The sequence below is a fragment of the Pelophylax lessonae genome (genome assembly GCF_965119305.1).
Source record: "Pelophylax lessonae genome assembly, chromosome: 13".
Lineage (NCBI taxonomy): Eukaryota > Metazoa > Chordata > Amphibia > Anura > Ranidae > Pelophylax > Pelophylax lessonae.
Genome location: NC_138780.1, coordinates 160,782,521 through 160,802,794, shown reverse-complemented (window position 1 = coordinate 160,802,794; position 20,274 = coordinate 160,782,521). Strand labels below are relative to the sequence as shown.

Sequence of the window (20,274 nt, the reverse complement as noted above, 5' to 3'; positions counted from 1 at the left end):
AACACTTGCCAGCAATCAAGGATTGTAAAAGAAAAAACGTTTTTTTTTTTTTTTTGTGTAATGCCCCAGCGCAACAGCGCCCCTCAGTGTTACCTGCTTCGGACCCCCACAGAGAGAGAGAGAGAGAGAGAGAGACCCCAAGGGCTCACCACCTGATGCACAGAAGCTTCTACCGAACTGCTCTCAGCGCTGTCCTTTACAGAACAGGAAGTCTTGTGGATTGATTTACCCGGGTAAAGGAGGCGGCTCCGCCCCTTTACACGCCTTCCGGCACTCCCACCGCTACTCCACGAGGTAGCTGGGTGTATCCAAAATGGCCGCCCCCATGTAGGAGACATTAGGCTACGCCAAAATGGCGGCCCCGCTCGGCCTGCGGAATAATGGCGGACCGTTCGGTCTGCGGCAGAATGGCGGTGTGTGCGGCCTGCGGAAGGATGGCGCCTGCGGAAGGATGCATCGCTATGTGATAAGTAGGTGCTTGATTTTATCACCCCTCTGCATGGCTGTTCACAAACAGCAACGCCAGCGGCACCCTGTCCATCCCTGACTGGGCTCAGTCATGGCTCCTTCCTTTTAAAATGCAGGCTCCTTGCAGTGACTCATGTAGATAGTCAGCTCCCAAACCAAGCCTCCTGGAGTGGTATACCTGCAAGTAGGGAGATATGTGGAGTGTGTCACAGGATAGAGGGGAACCCGGGATCATGAGGGTCCGACCATCCACAGAAGCGCCCGCATCCATTCCCAAAAACCCGACAGGGGGAGAGGGGGGAACATACTACTCACCATACCGGAACAGGCGGGCACCCACTCCTAACAGAACCCCTCTCCACCGAGGTGGGGGGGCTGTCGACCAAATACGGACACTGTGACTCAGTTTCTGGCTGGTCGTAGGCGACCTGGCGAGACGTTTAACTCGCAGGGCCAGTCCCCGTCCAGTGGGACTATGTCGCGGCCCGTCGCCCAGCTCAAGCATACTTGCTTGAAGATCTCACAGGAACAAAAAACTGGAGAGAAAAACGCTAACTAAAAAAAGTTTTATCTAAAAAAGCTTGCCAGGACCAGAGATCCCAGCAAGGAACTTAAGTCCTTACTCCTGACTAGGCAGAAAAAAACTAACATCCTGTAGCAGGGAGAGAGAGGATATACCCTCTGGGACTGCCCCCAAGGTGTGGCCAGAACATTTTTCCTGCCTTGTGTCCTACTCCTGTAGGGGGCAGTATAACCCTACTGATATTAATCAAAGAGGACTGCGTCTGTCAATGAGCGACAGAGAAAATTCTTTGTCCACCGCAATATCGCAGTCCCGCTCTAAGTTGCTGAGCGCTAATTTTGTGATAAACTTTTGTATAGTTTTCAAATATCATGTAAGTTGTGCCTGAAAAATCCTGCCATAGTTGGAGGGCGGGGTTCAATCCTCTATAGTTCCTTGAGATTACAGTAATTGGGGTGTGGCACCACCTAGCCCTTTGGAAAAAATTCTTTGTCCACCGCAATATCGCAGTCCCGCTCTAAGTTGCTGAGCGCTGCCATTAGTAGTTAAAAAAATTTTTTTTATAAAAATGATATAACTATATCCCATAGTTTTTAGACACTATAGTTTTTGCGCAAACCAATCAATATACGCTTATTGGGATTCTAGTATTCAAAAATATGGAGCAGAATACATATTGACCTAAATGGATGAAGAAATGTGTGTTTTTCTTTTTTCCAAAATTGCAATTTTTAGGGTTATGGCGTAAAAAATAAAAAACGCAGAGATGAATACTATTAAAAGAAAGCTCTATTTGTGGGGAAAAAATGCCAATCAAATCTGAACAAAATTTGATGTGGGATTGCTGCACAGGTGGCCAGTGAAAAAAAGGGCATATGCCAGTAGGGGAGTCGTCAACTTTCCTTTAAGGGAACATGTCAGAATGTTGATATTGCTTCAGGACCGTGCCCCTCGGTAGCATTATATGCAGAGAGGTGTCTACTCCACAACTTGCACTGCATCCAGGAGATAGTAAATGGCAACCTTCAGAACCAGCTGTTCGATTAATCTCAACTGATGCATTTTACATACAAGAATGGGAAGATCTCGGGCAGGGACTCTTTGTCCATTTCTCAGGAATAATTTAATTGCATCTGCTTTGAATTTTAACTGAGTGCTGCCGGTTAGCTTTTCCAGGATCCATTGGCTTTTTGAAGCATAAGACAAGCCCCTGCCTGGCTTCAGGTTCCCAGTGACCAGGGGTTATATAAGTGGCAAGCACATTCCTTTTTATCTAGCCCTCCAGAAGGGTACCCTTATTCAAAATATTCCAGCAGTATAATGGTACCAATAGTGTGGCAACTGTGGGAAATCATGCAAGTTGGACTGTTTCATTGATTTTCTATTCAAGCCAGCCAACACCTGACAGCTCAGAGCCGCTCTACTAACATCCGATGTTAGTACAGCGATCTCCCCTGCTGTTCTACTGTGTAAACAGAACACTCCGTTCAGCGCTTTCAGCCATTGGCCGGCTGATCTTTTTCAGTCATGCCCCTTCGACAGAAGCTGGGCCGATCGTCCGGCTTCTATCAGACCGGCTGCAGTACACATAGGCTGAATGTCGGCCGGTTTCTATGGAACCAGATGATGCTGCCCGACATTCAGCCCATATGTACGGGGCTTAGTGTCAATCTTCATATAGGCAAGCCATATACCCAATGGCACTCGGTACTGCAATGGACGGTATAAGAACCAGATATTGTTTTTTATCCTCTGTAAGGTAAACACATGGAATATGATTGGTTGTGAACAACAATAATTGTCCCAGAACTGGTTTTTATAATTGCATGAAAGAAAAAAAACAGACAATCGGAGACAGATAGATGTGACTATAGCGCTTTATGTAAACTTACATCTCAGGATTGGCAGTATGCAGTGACTGTTCCCATACAATATATTAGGGCTTCAATAGTCAGTTGGTTACCACAATTACCATATCGGTGGTGACTGTGGTAACCAACAAGGCCACAGCTACCATCTCATCTGTATCTGCCCTCTGTTCCCCCTGAAACCCACATGCATGTTGCTATACTTACCATGCTCACCCATAAAATGGCCACTGAAGTGGACATTTCTGGTCCATGGTTTAAAGTTTTTATTTATTCATTTTTTTTACCTTACCTAAACATGATCTGATTATATCTTAAATGTATTAAGTAAAAAATAAAGGCAACAATTCATGCAGGAATTAGGATTTCATGTTACCACTCATAATATGTCCCTTTTCATCTTTTTTCTTGTTTCTTCTGCAAGTAGAGGTCTGGCAGCTTGTACGTGACACGTCACAGATAAAGGCTATTCAGATATCTGCTCCTGCCCCCCCCCCCCCCCCCCTTAGCTACTGGTCTGTAATGTTGAAAAGTAATGTTATCAATGGCAATGACCTATAGCTTCAGAACAGGGATGTCCAACTCCAGTCCCAAAGGTCGGGGATGCTAGCACATTTTTAAGCATTTGCCCATTAACAGCAATGAATGACTAAGGCATGGTTCAAAATGAACTCAGTCTAGCCCATACACAGTGGCCTGCATACAGCCTTTAAGGACCGGAGGTGGCTATCCCTACTGTAGTAAATAATATGAGAACAGACAGATGAGCCACGAGGCATATGAAAGATACAGCTTGCAAAGGATCCAAAACTGCAGACCACAATACAGACAGATCCCTGTTGAGTAACATGTCCTCTATCTTATTATAGCATAGTTTAGTTAACATTATATATTATTACAGCGACAGTTCTGGCACTTTTGTATTGCTTGATAAACAACTTGTTGTAAGCCAGAAATTTCCCTTTAAATCTCCATGCTTTCTCCAGTGCTTTGCAGAAGCTGAGCACAGTCTCTCACGATGATGACTGCTGGGCACTAGAGGCAGCATGCCGATTTAAACCATGGACAGAAAGTGTCTTCTGTTAAGGGCCCTGCTCTGTCCTAGTTTTAACTCCAAATGCAGTGTGCCACCACGGTCTGGATGTGTACCACTCGGTAATGTATGTCCCAAGCTTTGGCAAAACACCGTCACATACTACGCCTGTAATAACTATTATCTTAGATCTTTTCCAGCATACTACCACTTGGAATAGTCAGTCAAGCTAGTTAGGAATAACCGGCTACAGAAGAGTGACCGTGTTTGAAGCTGTTGGAAGCTTTCTCCCGACAGAAGAGCTGTACTGAATCTCCATGTCTTCACGGTTCGGTATCAAGGAGATGAGGCCTTGGAAATCCATTCATGCAGGGATATAATATTACACAATGATATTCATCAAAGGGCCGTCAGACCAAAGTTACACCGAAAGTAAGCCATGCCGGCTGAATCCGACCATGTGTCTGAGATGGGGTCGTATTTCTGCACTGTGTTGAGATAGGTCGCACCTGAGTGACCACCGACCACATAGAGGTAGTTGTCAATCACTGCTGCACCGACGCCTGTCCAGAAAAAAAGAGAACAGAATACAAACAGCTTGTTAATAAAATGTATAGGGTTCTTTTTCTGTTCTATACGTCCACATCAGTGCCTGAACTCACAAATGTGCTTCTGGAAAAATGGTCAAACATTCCCATAGACACATTCCTAAACCTTGTGGACAGCCTTCCGAGAAGAGTTGAAGCGGTTATAGCTGCAAAGGGTGGGCCAAGTCAATATTGACCCCTACGGACTAAGACTGCGATGCCATTAAAGTTCATGTGCCTGTAAAGGCAGGCGTCCCAATACTTTTGGTAATACAGTGTATATGTAAGGATCTATTGATTTATTCTACGCACTTAGGCTCCATGTACACGGGACGCTGGAAATGGCCGTTTAGGAGCAGTTGGGCATTTTTTTCAGAAGCCCCTGAACCCATCTACATTTTATCTTATCTGTCCATGTACACCAGGTCGTTTACAGTCATTTGCAGGCAGTTGCGTTCAGGGACTGTTTTTTAGAACGCAATTATTTGCGTTCGAACGTGTGTTTCCCGGCGTTTCAAACGCACAAACGCGTCTGAACGTGATGACCCGCGTTTAGCGTTCGCGTTTTTCCATTTTAAAGGGGAATAATTTTTTTGACCTCTAGGAACGCTTCTAAACGCAAACGCCCGCTAAACGCGGGTACAAACGCGACCGAACGGACGTTTCAAACGTCCTAAAAATTCCAGCATTCAAAAGGACTTTTAACAACGTCCCGTGTACATGGAGCCTAATAGTGATTCATTTTTCAGTTTGTAATTTTAATTAATTTATGTGTGGTGACACAAAGTTTTGAATTGTTTTTAAGTATTTACACTCACAAATCGTGGTCACACTGTATATTTCATAGATGATTAGTTCTCTAGTAACTGCAGCTGACAGTTACAGTTCACTTATTTAACTTTCCCTTCCAGTTGTTGCAAATTATTTTTTTTATAAATACGGCAAAATGCATATCAATATTTTATTTTTACCACTTACAGAGTGCAGGTGGCGAGCTCCAAGGAGAACAGCTGCTTTATCCACGCTCAAAAAAAATTGCTACTGTTGTAAAGCTTAGCTGGAGAGCAGGAGAGATAGACTGTGCATACAGTGCACCCGGAAAGTATTCACAGTGCTTCACTTTTTCCACATTTTATGTTACAGCCTTATACCAAAATAGATTAACTTCATTATTTTCCTCTAAATTCTACACACAATGCCCCCATAATGACAATGTGAAAGAAGTTTTGTTTGAAATCTTTGCAGATTTATTAAAAACAACATAATCCCATGTGCATAAGTATTCACAGCCTATGCCATGACACTCAAAATTGAGCTCAGGTGCATCCTGATCACCCTTAAGGGCTCTTTCACACACCGAGTCCGTTGGACGGACTCCGTTTTTCTCAGCAGGGGATCGATCCGCCGATCCCCCACTGAGCAGGAGGAGGACAGCTGTTCTCCGTGCTGTGTGCAGCGACACAGCTGTCAGTTCCCCATGCATCTCTATGGGGGAAATCAGATGGGAACGTACCATCGGTCCGTTCTCATCCGATCCGCTGGACGGATGGAAAATAGGGTTTCCATCTGTCCAGATTTGACGGATCGGATGTCAGCAGACATGTCTCCGCTGACATCCGATGCCCTATAGGGATGCATGGGGGGACCGTTCAGATCCGCCAAAAAACGGACAGGCGGATCTGAACGGTCCGCCTGTGTGAAAGGGGCCTAAGATGTTTCTATAACATAATTGGAGTCCACCTGTGGTAAATTCAGTTGACTGGACATGATTTGGAAAGGCACACACCTGTCTATAACAGTGCATGTCAAAGCACAAACCAAGCCATGAAGTTCAAGGAATTGTCTGTAGATCTCCAAGACAGGATTGTATCAAGGCACAGATCTGGGGAAGGGTACAGAAACATTTCTGAAGCATTGAAGGTCCCAATGAGCACAGTGGCCTCCATCATCTGTAAATGGAAGAATTTTGGAACCACCAGGACTTTGCCTGGCTAAACTGAACGATCGGTGAAGAAGGGCCTGAAACAGGGATGTGACCAAGAACCCAATGATCACTCTGAAAAAGCCCCAGCATTTCTCTGTGGAGAGAGGAGAAGCTTCCAGAAGAACAACCACCTCTGCAGCACTCCACCAATCAGGCCTGTATGGTAGAGTGAAACAAAAAATTGGTGCAGAACACCTATCTCCTGCACTCTGAGTGGTAATCTTCTAACCACATCCAGCCACATTTATGCGGCTACCGAAGACTTTCTACTTGACTTTGCTTGGATACTTCGGCCTTGCAGCCCCTTTTCAAGACAAGGGTAGTCTGAAACCACTAAAATCAAAGAACAAACACAAGGGCGCACCGGCCTAGTGCATTATCCTCTATAAAGGTTTTATTGAATAAAAGGTATAAAAATACTCAGAGCCTTAGTAAAAGCATATCAAATGGATACAGTGCCATCCGCATTTTCGTGGCTCTGAGGAAGAGGGGAAGCCTCGAAACGCGTAAGCCAAGCTTCAGAGGACACTATACCTTGTGGTTCTAATGCGGAAGGCACTGTATCCATTTGATATGCTTTTACCAAGACTCTGTGAGTATCTTTATACCTTTTATTCAATAAAACCTTTATAGAGGATAATGCACTAGGCCGGTGCGCCCTTGTGTTTGTTCTTTGACTGTATGGTAGAATGGCCAGAAGGAAGCCATTACTCAGTAAAAGGCACATGACAGCCTGCCTAGAGTTTGCCAAAAGGCACCTGAAAGACACTCAGACCATAAGAAACAAAAATCTCTGGTCTGATGAAACAAACATTGAACACTTTGGCGTGAATGTCAAATGTTATGTCTGGAGAAAACCAGGCACCACTCATCACCTGGCCAAAACCATCCCTACAGTGAGGCATGGTGGTGGCAGCATCATGCCGTGGGGATGTTTTTCAGCGGCAGGAACTGGGAGACTAGTCAGGATTGAGGGAAAGATAAATGCAGCAATGTACAGAGACATCCTTGATGAAAACCTGCTCCAGAGCGCTCTGGACATCAGACTGGGGCAAAGGTACATCCTACAACAGGACAACGACTCTAAGCACACAAAGGATAACAGAGGAGTGGCTACGGGACAACTCTGTGAATGTCCTTGAGTGGCCCAGTCAGAGTCCAGACTTGAACCAGATTGAACATCTCTGAGAGAGCTGAAAATGGCTGTGCACCGACGCTCCGCATCCAACCTGATGGAGCTTGAGAGGTCCTGCAACGAAGAATGGGAGAAACTGCACAAAAATATGTGTGCCAAGCTTGTAGCATCATACTCCAAAAGACTTGAGGTTGTAATTTGTGCCAAAGGAACTTCAACAAAGTATTGAGCAAAGGCTGTGAATACTTACGTACATATGATTTTTTTCGATCCATTTTTAATAAATTTGCAAAGATTTCAAACAAACTTCTTTCACATTCTCATTATGGGGTATTGTTTGTAGAATTTTGAGGAAAATAATGAATTTAATCCATTTGGGAATAAGGCTGTAACATAACAAAATGTGGAAAAAAGTGACGCGCTGTGAATACTTTCTGGATGCACTGTAAAGCTGGATGAATCAGAGGAAAGGCATAACCCCCCCCTTCCTTTCTATTATGTATTCATTAAAAAGGGTTTTTAAATACAGCTAGTATAAAATATCCCAATCTGTTTATAGCTTACAGTAATCCCTTTGTATAGTACCACTCCCTTGTACAGTAGCACATGGTGAGGAACAGCCTATGTTCTCCTTTAGTCACCTGGAGGATGCCTACAACTAAGGACTCATTCACACACATTTTTTATTGTGTGCGTTTCCTTACATCGCGCGTGCGCAAAAACATGCCCAAAAAAATTCCACGCCTTTCTGAGTGTGGAGCGCCGGGCAGCAAAATTGCACCGCGTTTGATGTGCTATTAAGAAATAATGGCACAGTAAGCACATTGCATGTTTTGCTGTATTTCTGGAAACGCGTTTTCAGAGCGGCCAAGTGTGAATGGGGCCTAAAGGGTAGGAATATAATATATTTGGGATTATTAGCAACGATCATTATTTTTTCATGGCGTTCTGTTTTATTAATAAAAGCAATAATACATTTTATTTAATTTCTGTTTTTTTTTTTTTTTTTTTTTTTTTTTTTTTACACAGGCATTTTTATAGCACTGTCAGTTTACACAGTGTTTTACATACTGTAAATAAAATAAAATCTATAATAGATAATAATCTGGGCATAAACACAAAATTGTTCACGTGCCCAATTTCTTAGACCGGGGGGTTCTTAAAAAGGAACTTCAACTCCATCTCCATGGGGTTAATTCAGACTTTAACGCTTACCTTCGCTGGGTTGAGCTACTCGCCCACCCAGTGAAACCAGTCCTTTTAACTGTAATCCGCCAAAAGTTCCTGAATGCCAGGTCCCGCGCCGCCATCGTGTTTGCGATGTCATTAGGAGACTAGCTGTCTATTCTGGGCCCTAGTAGCCTTCTCCTGATGACGTTGCACTAGCCTTGAAGTCTCCTGGGAAATGTGACATATTTGAGGAGGCTTGGGATGGGAGAGGACCTCATTTTGCCTAGGTGAGAAAGGAAGAAGTGTTGGCTGTGCTCCACCGAAAACAGGAATAGGGGGTGTTGGAGGGAATGAGCAAGATTGAATGACCAATCAAAAGTGGGTGACAGTCTGCTTTGACTTTCTAATGATTACAGACCTCAGATGGATTGCCCAGTATGTCCCTTTCACCAGACTATCGTCACTACCCACAGTCCTACTAGTCTATGGCTTGGTTTTACTTTCCATTCATAGCTACAACAGAACAGCTACAAGAATATATCAATTTATCATGGAGATAATGAATTGGGTTATTTTCTGCGCAAACCAAATAATCATATAAATGTATTTTTTTAAATGTAGCCGTACAGTGAAAGGGTTAAACATATCTTTCATTTATTATGTATGTTTGTACACCTCTTGGCCATAGAAATTGTAACTGGTTTTCTTTATAAGTGGTGGAATGGGTCTTACCTACCCTGGATCGACTATTAGGTATCCTATGTGGGCATTACAACCAGTGGTTCAAGGGAAAATGGCACCTATTTGGTCTTCAATACAGGTTACGAAGTAGTAAATGGACTAAGCATAAATGGCGCCCATCAGTGTCCAATATTGCACCTGCTGCCTCATTGACAGGAAGCAGGATACAAAAAGGCAGCTATTTAAAAGCTTAGGTACATTGGGTTCTGATAAAGTCACGTGGGCGTGACAAAACACGTCAGGGCGGGGCCCTATTACATCGCATCTAAAAGAAAGTGCTACCGAATTGCTGGAATTAGATGAAGCTGAGGTCTAAGCCTTGAGGGGACACTATACCCATATATTGTGGCAAACTTTTAAAGCGGTAAAGCACTATGCCAGTTCTGCTGGAATGCAGCTAAAGTTACTGACGTCACCTGCATTTCTTTTAAAAGAGAAATACAGCCAAAGCTCATTTAGCTGTACTTCTACTGTGGTTCACAGGAGTGCTGTTCGATCTGCACTCCTATGACCCATTTTCAGTTGACAGCGGGCTGAAGAGCAGACAGTGGTGACTGACATGGAGCACTGAGAACCGAGTGATCAGAGGTGCCTGATCGATCGGTTCTCTCAGTCCTCTAGATGGCAGGGTAGGATTCCATATATACACACACACACATACATACATATACACACATATACATATATATATATATATATACACACACACACACACACACACACACACATACATACATATATATATACACACATATATACACACACACACACACCTCTTAAATTTTTACCCCATCATATAGTTCCCATAGTCCCTAAGAGGTTTAAACCCCCGCCCCCCCCAGAATATGAATCCAACATCATCTGTAATTACATGGTGAGCATGAATGCAATTAGGACCCTTTCTCAGATATCCCCTTTGTGAGATAAAACAGAATTTTGTTTATCATGGCCTCATTGTAGAAGGTTTATTAGCAATGAATCTTTCTGGCTATATTTTGCTCCAGTCATGAATACCCTTGGTATTGAAGGAAGTATTGAAAACCAACCCCGTTTACTCCCCTCCAACATATTTCAGGGCATTGATGGCCGAATCCTAATTGGGTATGGTTCATTGAAGCAGACTGCTTATAACTGAAAACAAGCAGCATTAGTATCTTGGCTCTACCTCCTCCCTCTTGGGTTAGCTCATGTAACTAATATATATCCCCATAGGTATGTGCTAGGTTTTCACAAACAAGTAAATTATTTATAAAGACAACTAATGAAACATTCAAAACAATGCAGGGCTGGATTATGAATAATTGATAGATATAATCCTATATTTTACTTTCTTTTTCCTCACCTGTTCTGGGTTCCGTCATGGGTCTACACACCGTCCACTGGTTTTGATGAGGGTCATAACGCTCTATGCTGGACAAGTGAGACACCCCGTTGTGTCCCCCCACCACAAAGATAAATCCCAGCATTACGCTCACTCCAAAATTAATCCTTTTATCTGCCATAGGCGCCACCATTTCCCACGAGTCCTTGGCCGGATCATAACGTTCCACGCTACATCAAAGGAATCAATAAAACAGAGTCAGTGGCTTACTAATAAAACAGTAAAAGGTGCAATGATGCTCTAAAATTCATGGCAGAAAATCATATTTCAGCAGTTCTGAGCGACATTATATAAAGAATTTATTCAGCAAGGCTTAAGATTTTAAAAACCTTATTACTACAAAGGGCAGCCATTTTTGCTTAATGAAATGTTAACTTTTAAGTTAAACATTCCTCTAAATTATGCCAAATGCGGAGGATGGATGTTAACAACTTAAGACCCGGAAGGTTTTACCCCCTTAATGACCAGGCCATTTTTTTGCAATACAGCACTGCGTTACTTTAACTGACAATTGCACAGTCTTGCGACGTTGCGCCCAAATAAAATTGATGTCCTTTTTTCCCACAAATAGAGCTTTATTTTGTTGGTATTTGATCACCTCTGCGGCTTTTATTTTTTGCGCTAAAAACAAAAAAAAGAGCGACAATTCTGAAAAAAAAAAAAAAAAAAAAAGAAGAACAAACATTTTTTACTTTCTGCTAAAAAACACATCCAATAAAAATTTCTTTTTTTCATCAATTTAGGCCAATATGTATTCTGCTAAAGATATTTGGTAAAAAAAATTCTGAATAAAAGTGCATATTGATTGGTTTGTGCAAATGTTATGGCGTCTACAAACTAAAGGATTTTTTTCTAGTAATGGCAGCGATCTTTAACAGGACTGCAACATTACGGCAGACAGATTGGACACCTGACACTTTTGAGGGGACCAGTGACATTACTACAGTGATCAGTGCTAAAAATATGCACTGTTACTGTACTGACACTGGCAGGGAAGGGGTTAACACCAGGGGCGATCAACGGATTTAGTACCCTTTCACACATTCTGGTTCGTCGGCGGACTCAGTTTATCTCAGCGGGAGACCTATCCGCCGATCCCCGCTGAGCAGGCGGATGGCAGCTCTGTCTCCGCGCTGTGTGTGGAGACAGAGCTGTCAGGTCCCGCTGTTCTCTATGGGGGAATCGGATGGGAACGGACCGTCTGTCCGTTCTCATCTGATCCCATCCGATCTGATAGACGGATGGAAAAAAGGGTTTCCAACCGTCCAGATTTGACGGATCGGATGTCAGCGGACATGTCTCCGCTGACATCCGATGCCCCATAGAGATCCATGGGGCATCCATTCAGATCTGCCTGAAAAACAGACAGGCGGATCTGAACGGTCCGCCTGTGTGAAAGGGGCCTAAGTGTGTTCCTAGGGAGTGCTTTCCAACACTGTGGTGGATGGACTCAATAGATGAGCACAGACACCTAAATAGCAGGAACACAGGATCCCTGTGTTCATCTGTGACAGAACGGTGGTTTGCCTTCTTTACATAGACAGACCGCCGTTCTGTCTCCATGGGGACTGCTGGACCCCCCTGATTGGCTCCCCCTCTGGCAAATCAGCGTGCACGCCCCCACTGTCTATTGCACGAAACGACCTGCCGGAAGTAATATTAAGGTGGCTGGTCGGCAAGTGGTTAAAGTGGCTGTAAACCTCAGACATGAAATTATGCTGCTTTGTTCCTCTGCTCTCAGCATAAATCACTTATAACTAGTTTTCCTGACACCAAGAGAAAAATGGTGTCAGTGAGAGAGCTTCAGTAGATTGACAGCCCCAGCTCTGTTCCTGTGTGCTGTATATGAAGGGCAGTGCGTTCCTTCCCTCCAATCATCTCTCAGAACTCTCCTCACTGAGCTCTGCAGAGTAACTTCCGCTCCCTGTCCCCTTTTTTTCTGAACTCACAGACAAGCATATTAATTTAGCACTTTGAAAAAATGTAGAGAAGACTGCAGATAAACAGATACAACATATGAAGGAGGATTGGTTTCCGATCTGTGTATCACCAGAGGATAGTCCCTCCACTGGGTATAGAGTAAAGAGAAGGCGCCACTCAGTCAAGCAGTAACAACAAATTTATTAAGCTCATATCAAGACTTGCATAAAAGCAAAAAGTGGAGCGTCATGACCCGGAGTCCTTCCTAATTCACCGTGTACCCCGTTGTGGAAGCTGCCAGCAGCCTAAACCAATCTGGGGGCTGAATCAAGAGTGTGGCTGCGGCAAACCGCATACCTCACAGAAGGACCATGCGGCCTTGGATGATGATTCCTCGTCTACGGCCAATCGGTCCTTCTGTGAGGTATGCGGTTCGCCGCAGCCACACTCTTGATTCAGCCCCCAGATTGGTTTAGGCTGCTGGCAGCTTCCACAACAGGGTACACAGTGAATTAGGAAAGACGCCGGGTCATGACGCTCCACTTTTTGCTTTTATGTAAGTCTTGATATGAGCTTAATAAATTTGTTATTACTGCTTCACTGAGTGGCGCCTTCCCTTTACTCTGCTTACATGTGGGATTTTGCTTCGGCCCTGTAAGAGCTGCCCTCAATGATAGCACTAACATTGTGCTTTTGGAACATTCACCATCAGTCTGGTTAACATCTCACCTATCAAGACTGTCTGGAAAAAAGGACCCATCCCCCAGCAAGAGCGCCCATTCTTTTTCCTTCACTGGGTATATGTAAGGGTTTACAACCACTTTAATCTATCCCCTCCTTTTATTCAACCCAGAAAGGGTATTACTAATGGGGAACCAGTCTATTAATACCAGTGTATCAATAGAGAACCAGTCTAAGGGAGGAGGAGACTATATTCACATTTGTCCATTATAAAAATAAAACAGCAGGGTTTAAAAAAAAAAAAAAAAAAAAAAAAAAAAAAAAAAAAAAACGCATGCCAGGTGAAATCCAAATTAGTCAGAGTTAGGGCCCTTTCACGCGGACTTTCAGATCAGGTTCGCCTGTCAGTTTTTCCGGTAGACCTGATCGGATGCTCCATGTACCTCTATGGAGCAGTGGATGTCAGCGTTGACCAGTTTGAAATCGTGTGAATTCAGCTTTCAAAGTGTGAACCTAGGCTGAAAGCCTTATTGGTCTGCATGAGATGCACAGGTGTTCAGTAAAGATGCGTGCCAGTAGCCTGTTGATATCAATAACAGGCAGCCTGCTGCATGGATCTCCAAGTGCATTCCACATTGTACAGCCAATGCGAATCCCAGCGACAGATCAGAACACAGTCTGTGTGTGAAAGACTGCAAGGAGCCTGCAGTGGGGGTGTCTGGGAATGCCTGTCCTGCATTACAAACATATCGGCAAAAGGAGTTCCAAGGTCACCCATTAGTACAGCGATGACTGAATTAAAAGCTGAAACCCCTCATAGGTAGTCTATGTTCCCTGTATGCATTTGAAGGCTTTGTTTAATTCGTTTATGCTTTTAAACACCATTTCCTTCTTAAATACATTAAACCACAAGACTTTACCAATTGAACCACTTCCTGTCTGCAGGATGTTTATCAGTTAATGAACACCGTGACTTGTTTGTTTCAGCATATTTCAAGCAAAATGCCTTTTTTACTTTCATAGCCTATCCTGGCCAGTTATGTATATATTCAGGATAGACAGGGCATTTAACTGATAAGATATTTCAACAGGTAAAATGATTTTATAATTTCCAATGCTCTCTCTAAGGTCCCTTTCACGCGGACTTTCCGATTAGGTCTGCTTGTCGGTTTTTCAGGCAGACCTGATCGGATGCTCCATGTACCTCTATAGAGGGGCAGATGTCAGTGGTGACATCTCTGCCGACACCCGCTGCCTATCCGATCCCGTCCGTGAAATCCTATTTTCCATCCGTCTGGAGGATCGGATGAAAACGGACAGGGGGTCTGTTTTCATTCGAACTCCATAGAGGAGAGCGAAGATCTAACAGGTCTGTCTCTGCAAAGTAAGCAGAGACGGACCCGTCATCCGCCTGCTCAGCAGGGATCAGTGGATCGATCCCCACTGAGAAAAAACAGAGTCCGCCGGGCGGAAAAGCCCCTGTAAGAGGCCCCTTACAAATAGCACAATCCCTGATATTTTCTCAGTAGCCCAATCCAAGCATCCAGGTAGTCACTGCACTTACCGTAAACCACGGCGCCTGGCTTCTAACATTACTACTGAGAATATTATACTATCCTAGCGGGAAGGTTTCCTGGAGGGGATATCCAATTTATCCACACACACACACACACACACACACACACACACACACACACACACACGTGCTTTCTCTTCATCCAGCACCCTAATAGGTGGATGTCTACACAAGAGAAGCTTTTACAGATAATTAACATGCATAAAATACTTTAAAGCGGAGTTCCACCCATTTTTAATAGGTTGGAATACATAGATCTTTGTAATCCCCTTTAAAATGGCTTTTACCAATGGAAACTTTTTTTTTTTTTTTTTTTGCTAGTAAATACCTTAATTTTGGCTTTATTCCTCCTCTCCTCACTTCCTGGTCCGATCGGCGATGACGTCATTCGGCGATCCGCAGTGTCTGCTGGGATGTATTCTACTTGCAGTAGCTGTATCTGTACTGAGCCGTGCCTGCCCCGCCTCCGCCCCGCCTCCTCTCATTGAATTGCATTGTATGAATGTATTAAGGCTGTTCTCTGCCCAGCCTCCGCCCCGCCTCCTCTCATTGAGTTGTATTGAGAGGAGGCGGGGCGGAGGCTGGGCAGAGAACAGCCTTAATACATTCATACAATGCAATTCAATGAGAGGAGGCGGGGCGGAGGCGGGGCAGGCACGGCTCAGTACAGATACAGCTACTGCAAGTAGAATACATCCCAGCAGACACTGCGGATCGCCGAATGACGTCATCGCCGATCGGACCAGGAAGTGAGGAGAGGAGGAATAAAGCCAAAATTAAGGTATTTACTAGCAAAAAAAAAAAAAAAAGTTTCCATTGGTAAAAGCCATTTTAAAGGGGATTACAAAGATCTAAAGTTCCAAAAATGGGTGGAACTCCACTTTAAATGCAATGTAATCTTATGGGAAGATGGTTTATGAAAGAATCATCTGGAGACAGAGGAGACTCTTTAGAGAACAATCAAAGGGAACAAATTCAACCATTATTTATCTAAATGATGTACTCTAGGGCTGCAACTAAATTATTTTCATAAATCGATTAGTTGGCCGATTACGGTTTCGATTAATCAGATAATAACCTTAAAAAATATGTGGTGTATAACTTAGGTAATATGTAAAGTAAAAAAAGGCAATTTATTCTAAGGCCCCTTTTACACAGGCGGTGCGCCTGGTGAACTCCCGTTTTTGCTCAACAGAGGATCGGTCTGCAATTCCCCGCTGAGCAGGCGGATGACAGGTCCATCTCTGCTCACTGTGCAGAGACGGAGCTGTCAGAGCCCCGCTCTCCTTTATGGGAGATCGGATGAGAACGGACCACCTGTCCATTTTCATCCGATCTTACCTAATCCTCCAAACCCCATTTTCCATCCGTCTGGATTTCTTGGACAGGATCGGATAGCAGCGGGTGTCAGCAGACATGTCACCGTTGACATCCAAATCGACGTTCGAAAATTCGAAGGAGCAGAATAGAATATATTTAGTAGTTGATTAGGTGTTTCGGCCCTAATGTACTCCATTAAAACATGAATCACATTTCAGTTTCGCCAACATCCCTTAAACTGCCCGCACATGGATCAAAATTCTCCTGATTCACCAGGGACAATAAGAATTTTCGATCTATGTATGGACATGCTGACTGTACCCAAGTCAATCCATCGATCAACTGGGTACAACCAGCCTGTCGGGCTTTTGGCATGTGAATACTGCCGGCAGCTCTAGCTCTAGCCGCTAGCAGTAATCAGTGTGCTCTGCCAGTTGGGAAGGCTCCCCACCCCCCCACCAGGAGAAAACAATAGCTCAGTGGGAGGCATTTCACCATCAACACTAACTGTATTAATGGGGAAAAAAAAAAAAATCAAACAATTTTCTTTCCTTCAAAAAAAGAAAATTGAATCATCTATGGGCTGCCTAAATCTGTCGTCTTACAGCACTGACACACACTAGCTGAAAGTAGCAAAATCAGACGCGCCATTACAGTCAGGACATGCAGGGAGCTCACAATGGCCGTCAACTATGCGGACATTCTAATTATTAGCCAAGTACAGCATGCTGGAGGCCTCAGACTATGCAACTATATTGCAGCAGTGGTGGGCAATACTTTTTAAACCTTTTAGCAGCAAAAGCCATATTGCTTATCTGCATAATGCAGGCCATACATTGGTTGAATTCCGAAAATCTGAAATTTTGTGCATTTTGTGATCCGACGATTCCTTCACTGATTTAGAAATTCAACAAACCAAGCCTTCACTTTTGCCTCATGTTACAAAAAAAAAAAAGAATAAAAAATGTTCTTAGCGGGGAATCTTCTTTTCTTTCCAGGAATTTTCTTTTCTTGTGCTTATGCGCATTTCTTTTTCAATTATATTTCTCGCACGATTCTCCCATCAGTGATTAGAAAATAGTTTTTCAAAAAAATTTTCAACATGCCCAATCACTCAAATTCAATGGCCGCATGAAAATCGACCATTGCTGTGGCCCACTTATGGTGCGAAATTCGAACGAACATTCTTAGTTACGATTTTTGTAAGAAAACTTTCAGGATTCCACCCATGTATGGCCGGCTTAAGTGTTCATATCTTTATTTAGATAAAATTTGCCTATCTAAAAAAAAAAAAATAAAGAGAAAATTATAAAATTATATATATATATATATATATATATATATATATATATATATATATATATATATATATATATATATATATACACACATATATATATATATATATATATATATACATACATACATATACACACATACATCCATCCCTGAATATTACACACAAGTGTGTTGATACTCATGCGTTCCTCTTCCAGGACTCCCTCTGAGAATTGTTCCCCTAACAACCATGTATTTGTAGTGATAAAGATAGATAATAAAATCCCTTGCCAATTAGTATCATGAGGATGTGAATGTTACATTGGATAAACAAAAGGCTCCACAACAATAAACACATTTGTACCTGTTCATATGAGCCGGGCCATAACCACCTATAGCGTAGATCATGCCATCCAGGACAGCACCTGCAAAGCAGCTTCTCGTCTTAATCATTGGAGCGACTGGCTGCCACTCCTTTGCTTTCGGGATATATTTTTCCACTGACTGTAAGCATGACTGTCCATTATATCCTCCTAAGGCATAAAGTTCTCCTGCTAAAACTACAGTGCCCAGGGTGCTGCGACACTCATTCATTCTCTGCACAGACGTCCACGTGTTGGTGACCGGGTCCCAGCACTCCACAGAGCTCTCGTGCTTCCTCATATTGATGCCCTGTCGCATTTGAGTGACAATGCCCCCCGCAGTAGTGGCAATGCCACCAACAACATACACTTTCTGGTCCAGGGTGCATAGTCCAAACTCATAACGAGGCGTTGAGAGAGGCGCCAGGCCTATCCAAGAGTCGTCCTGGGGGAAATACATCTCCATGCTGGAAGAAAGAAAGTAAAAGCCAAATTGAGCATTGTAAATTTCACATCTGCAAACACAATTTTGAAAGATAAATTCCAGAATAACAGCTAAGATTAGCAAGGAGCAGCAGGACACAGCTACAGTCATTCCTCCACTTACTGTTCTCCTGTCAGCACATTCCCTGTGATGGACTGCGCAATGCAGGAAAGGTTTGCTGACTTTTCCCAGTTCAGATCCTTTCCCGGTCTAAAGCCTAGTACACACGGGCCAAATGTCCAGCCACTGTCAGAACACAACAGCTCGGGGGGGATCGCTGTACTAACATCAGACTGTTAGTACATCTGCTCCGACCAGAGCTGTCAGTCTTTTTTTGTTCAACCCGCTAGGTTGAAAAAAAGAAAAAGAAAAAAAAAAAAAAAAACACTAATGGTATGTACTAGGCTTAAACCATTTATACTAATCACCTATTTAAAGTGTACCCAAAGCTGAAACGTTTTTTTAAATTTTGAGATTCAGGTAGGGAATTGTTAAAATCATAAGGCTTACTTTGGCATTTGATGAGATTTTCCTTCACACCCCGTCCTATAAACACAACAGGAAATAAGAAATCCCTTCAAACTGAGGGAAATTCCCACTTGGATGACAGTGACTAGAACATGTGTCCCCATTGAAACATTGCCCTCCTATTCTTTTTCAAAGTCAAATGTAGGGTTAAAGTCCTCTTCTGAGCACCTGGGGAGCCCCATGACCCCATACACACCCTAAAATGGAGGCCTTGACTTTTGATTTTACTCTGAAACTAATAGCTGTTGTCTATCATTTTAAAAGGGGTCTGGACTAACTCAAGAGTATGTCCACCATACAAATCTTTAAAGGAGTTGTAAAGGCAGAAGGTTTTTTATCTTAATGCATAAAGTCTTCTGTGTGTGGCAGCCTCCCCAGCACACCCTAATACTTACCCGAGTCCCATCTCTGTCCAGCCATGTCTACGAGTCCCACGGCCGTCTGGGACTCTCCCTCCTGATTGGCTGAGACACAGCCACTGCACCATTGGCTCCTGCGGCTGTCAATGCAACAGAATCAAACTATGGTGTATAGTAATATCTGCGCTCCATTATATACAAGCACCTGAGTGTATTTCTATAAGCAACTAGAGACCTGAATTTACCTTGGTACCAGCCCTCTACAGCAGGGCTCCGAGTTGGAGAGGGAGTGACAGCACAAGGAAACAATCAGGTGCACTGAAGTGCTGACATGGGACATGTGGATAGCAGGAGAGAGCACAGCAACATATAATTTGGCTTATTAGTCTGCTGCTAGTCTGTAAAAGACAGAGTTGCATTTGCTGAAGTAGAGTAAATTCAGCTCTCCTGGCTGCTATGTGGACGGGCTGTAAATCTCAAGAATAAATGGACTACAATACAAATAATTTGGCAGGTAGAACAACAGGTAGGTGATGGAGTCCATGAAAGCAAAGTATCAAAAGAAGAGGCTGTTACTTTGCCATTCCTTGCACTTCTCACCCTTCCCATTGGCCAGCTGGAGGCCTTGGAAATAACACTTGCGGGTATGGCAGAGCACATGACCTTTTCCCCCTTCCTTCAATTATTCAGTGGATGACGTTGATACGGAAATTTCATATTTCCTTATTAAAGTTGTCTCCCAATTTCAAAGAAAGCCTCCAATATCCAGGTTACATTAGCAGACTTCATAACAAAAGAATGTCATTACAAACTGACCAAGCGTTTAAAAGTTGCTCCAAGGTGAGTTGGCTGGGAGCTGACCATTCCTTTAGATAC

General features: G+C 43.4%; 1 protein-coding gene across 1 annotated transcript in view; it reads right to left on the bottom strand.

Annotated features, from left to right (window-relative positions):
* Nucleotides 1-3,969: 3,969 nt before the first annotated feature.
* The window catches only part of KLHL28 (kelch like family member 28), a 29,891-nt gene continuing 13,586 nt past the window's right edge, over nucleotides 3,970-20,274 (bottom strand). Inside the window, exons 3-5 of the mRNA XM_082242633.1 lie at nucleotides 18,030-18,494; nucleotides 10,852-11,060; nucleotides 3,970-4,455 (exon numbers count right to left, since the gene is read on the bottom strand). Of these exons, the coding sequence (XP_082098759.1) occupies nucleotides 4,292-4,455; nucleotides 10,852-11,060; nucleotides 18,030-18,494 (838 nt within the window). The 3' untranslated portion in view covers nucleotides 3,970-4,291. The remainder of the gene's footprint in view (nucleotides 4,456-10,851; nucleotides 11,061-18,029; nucleotides 18,495-20,274) is intronic.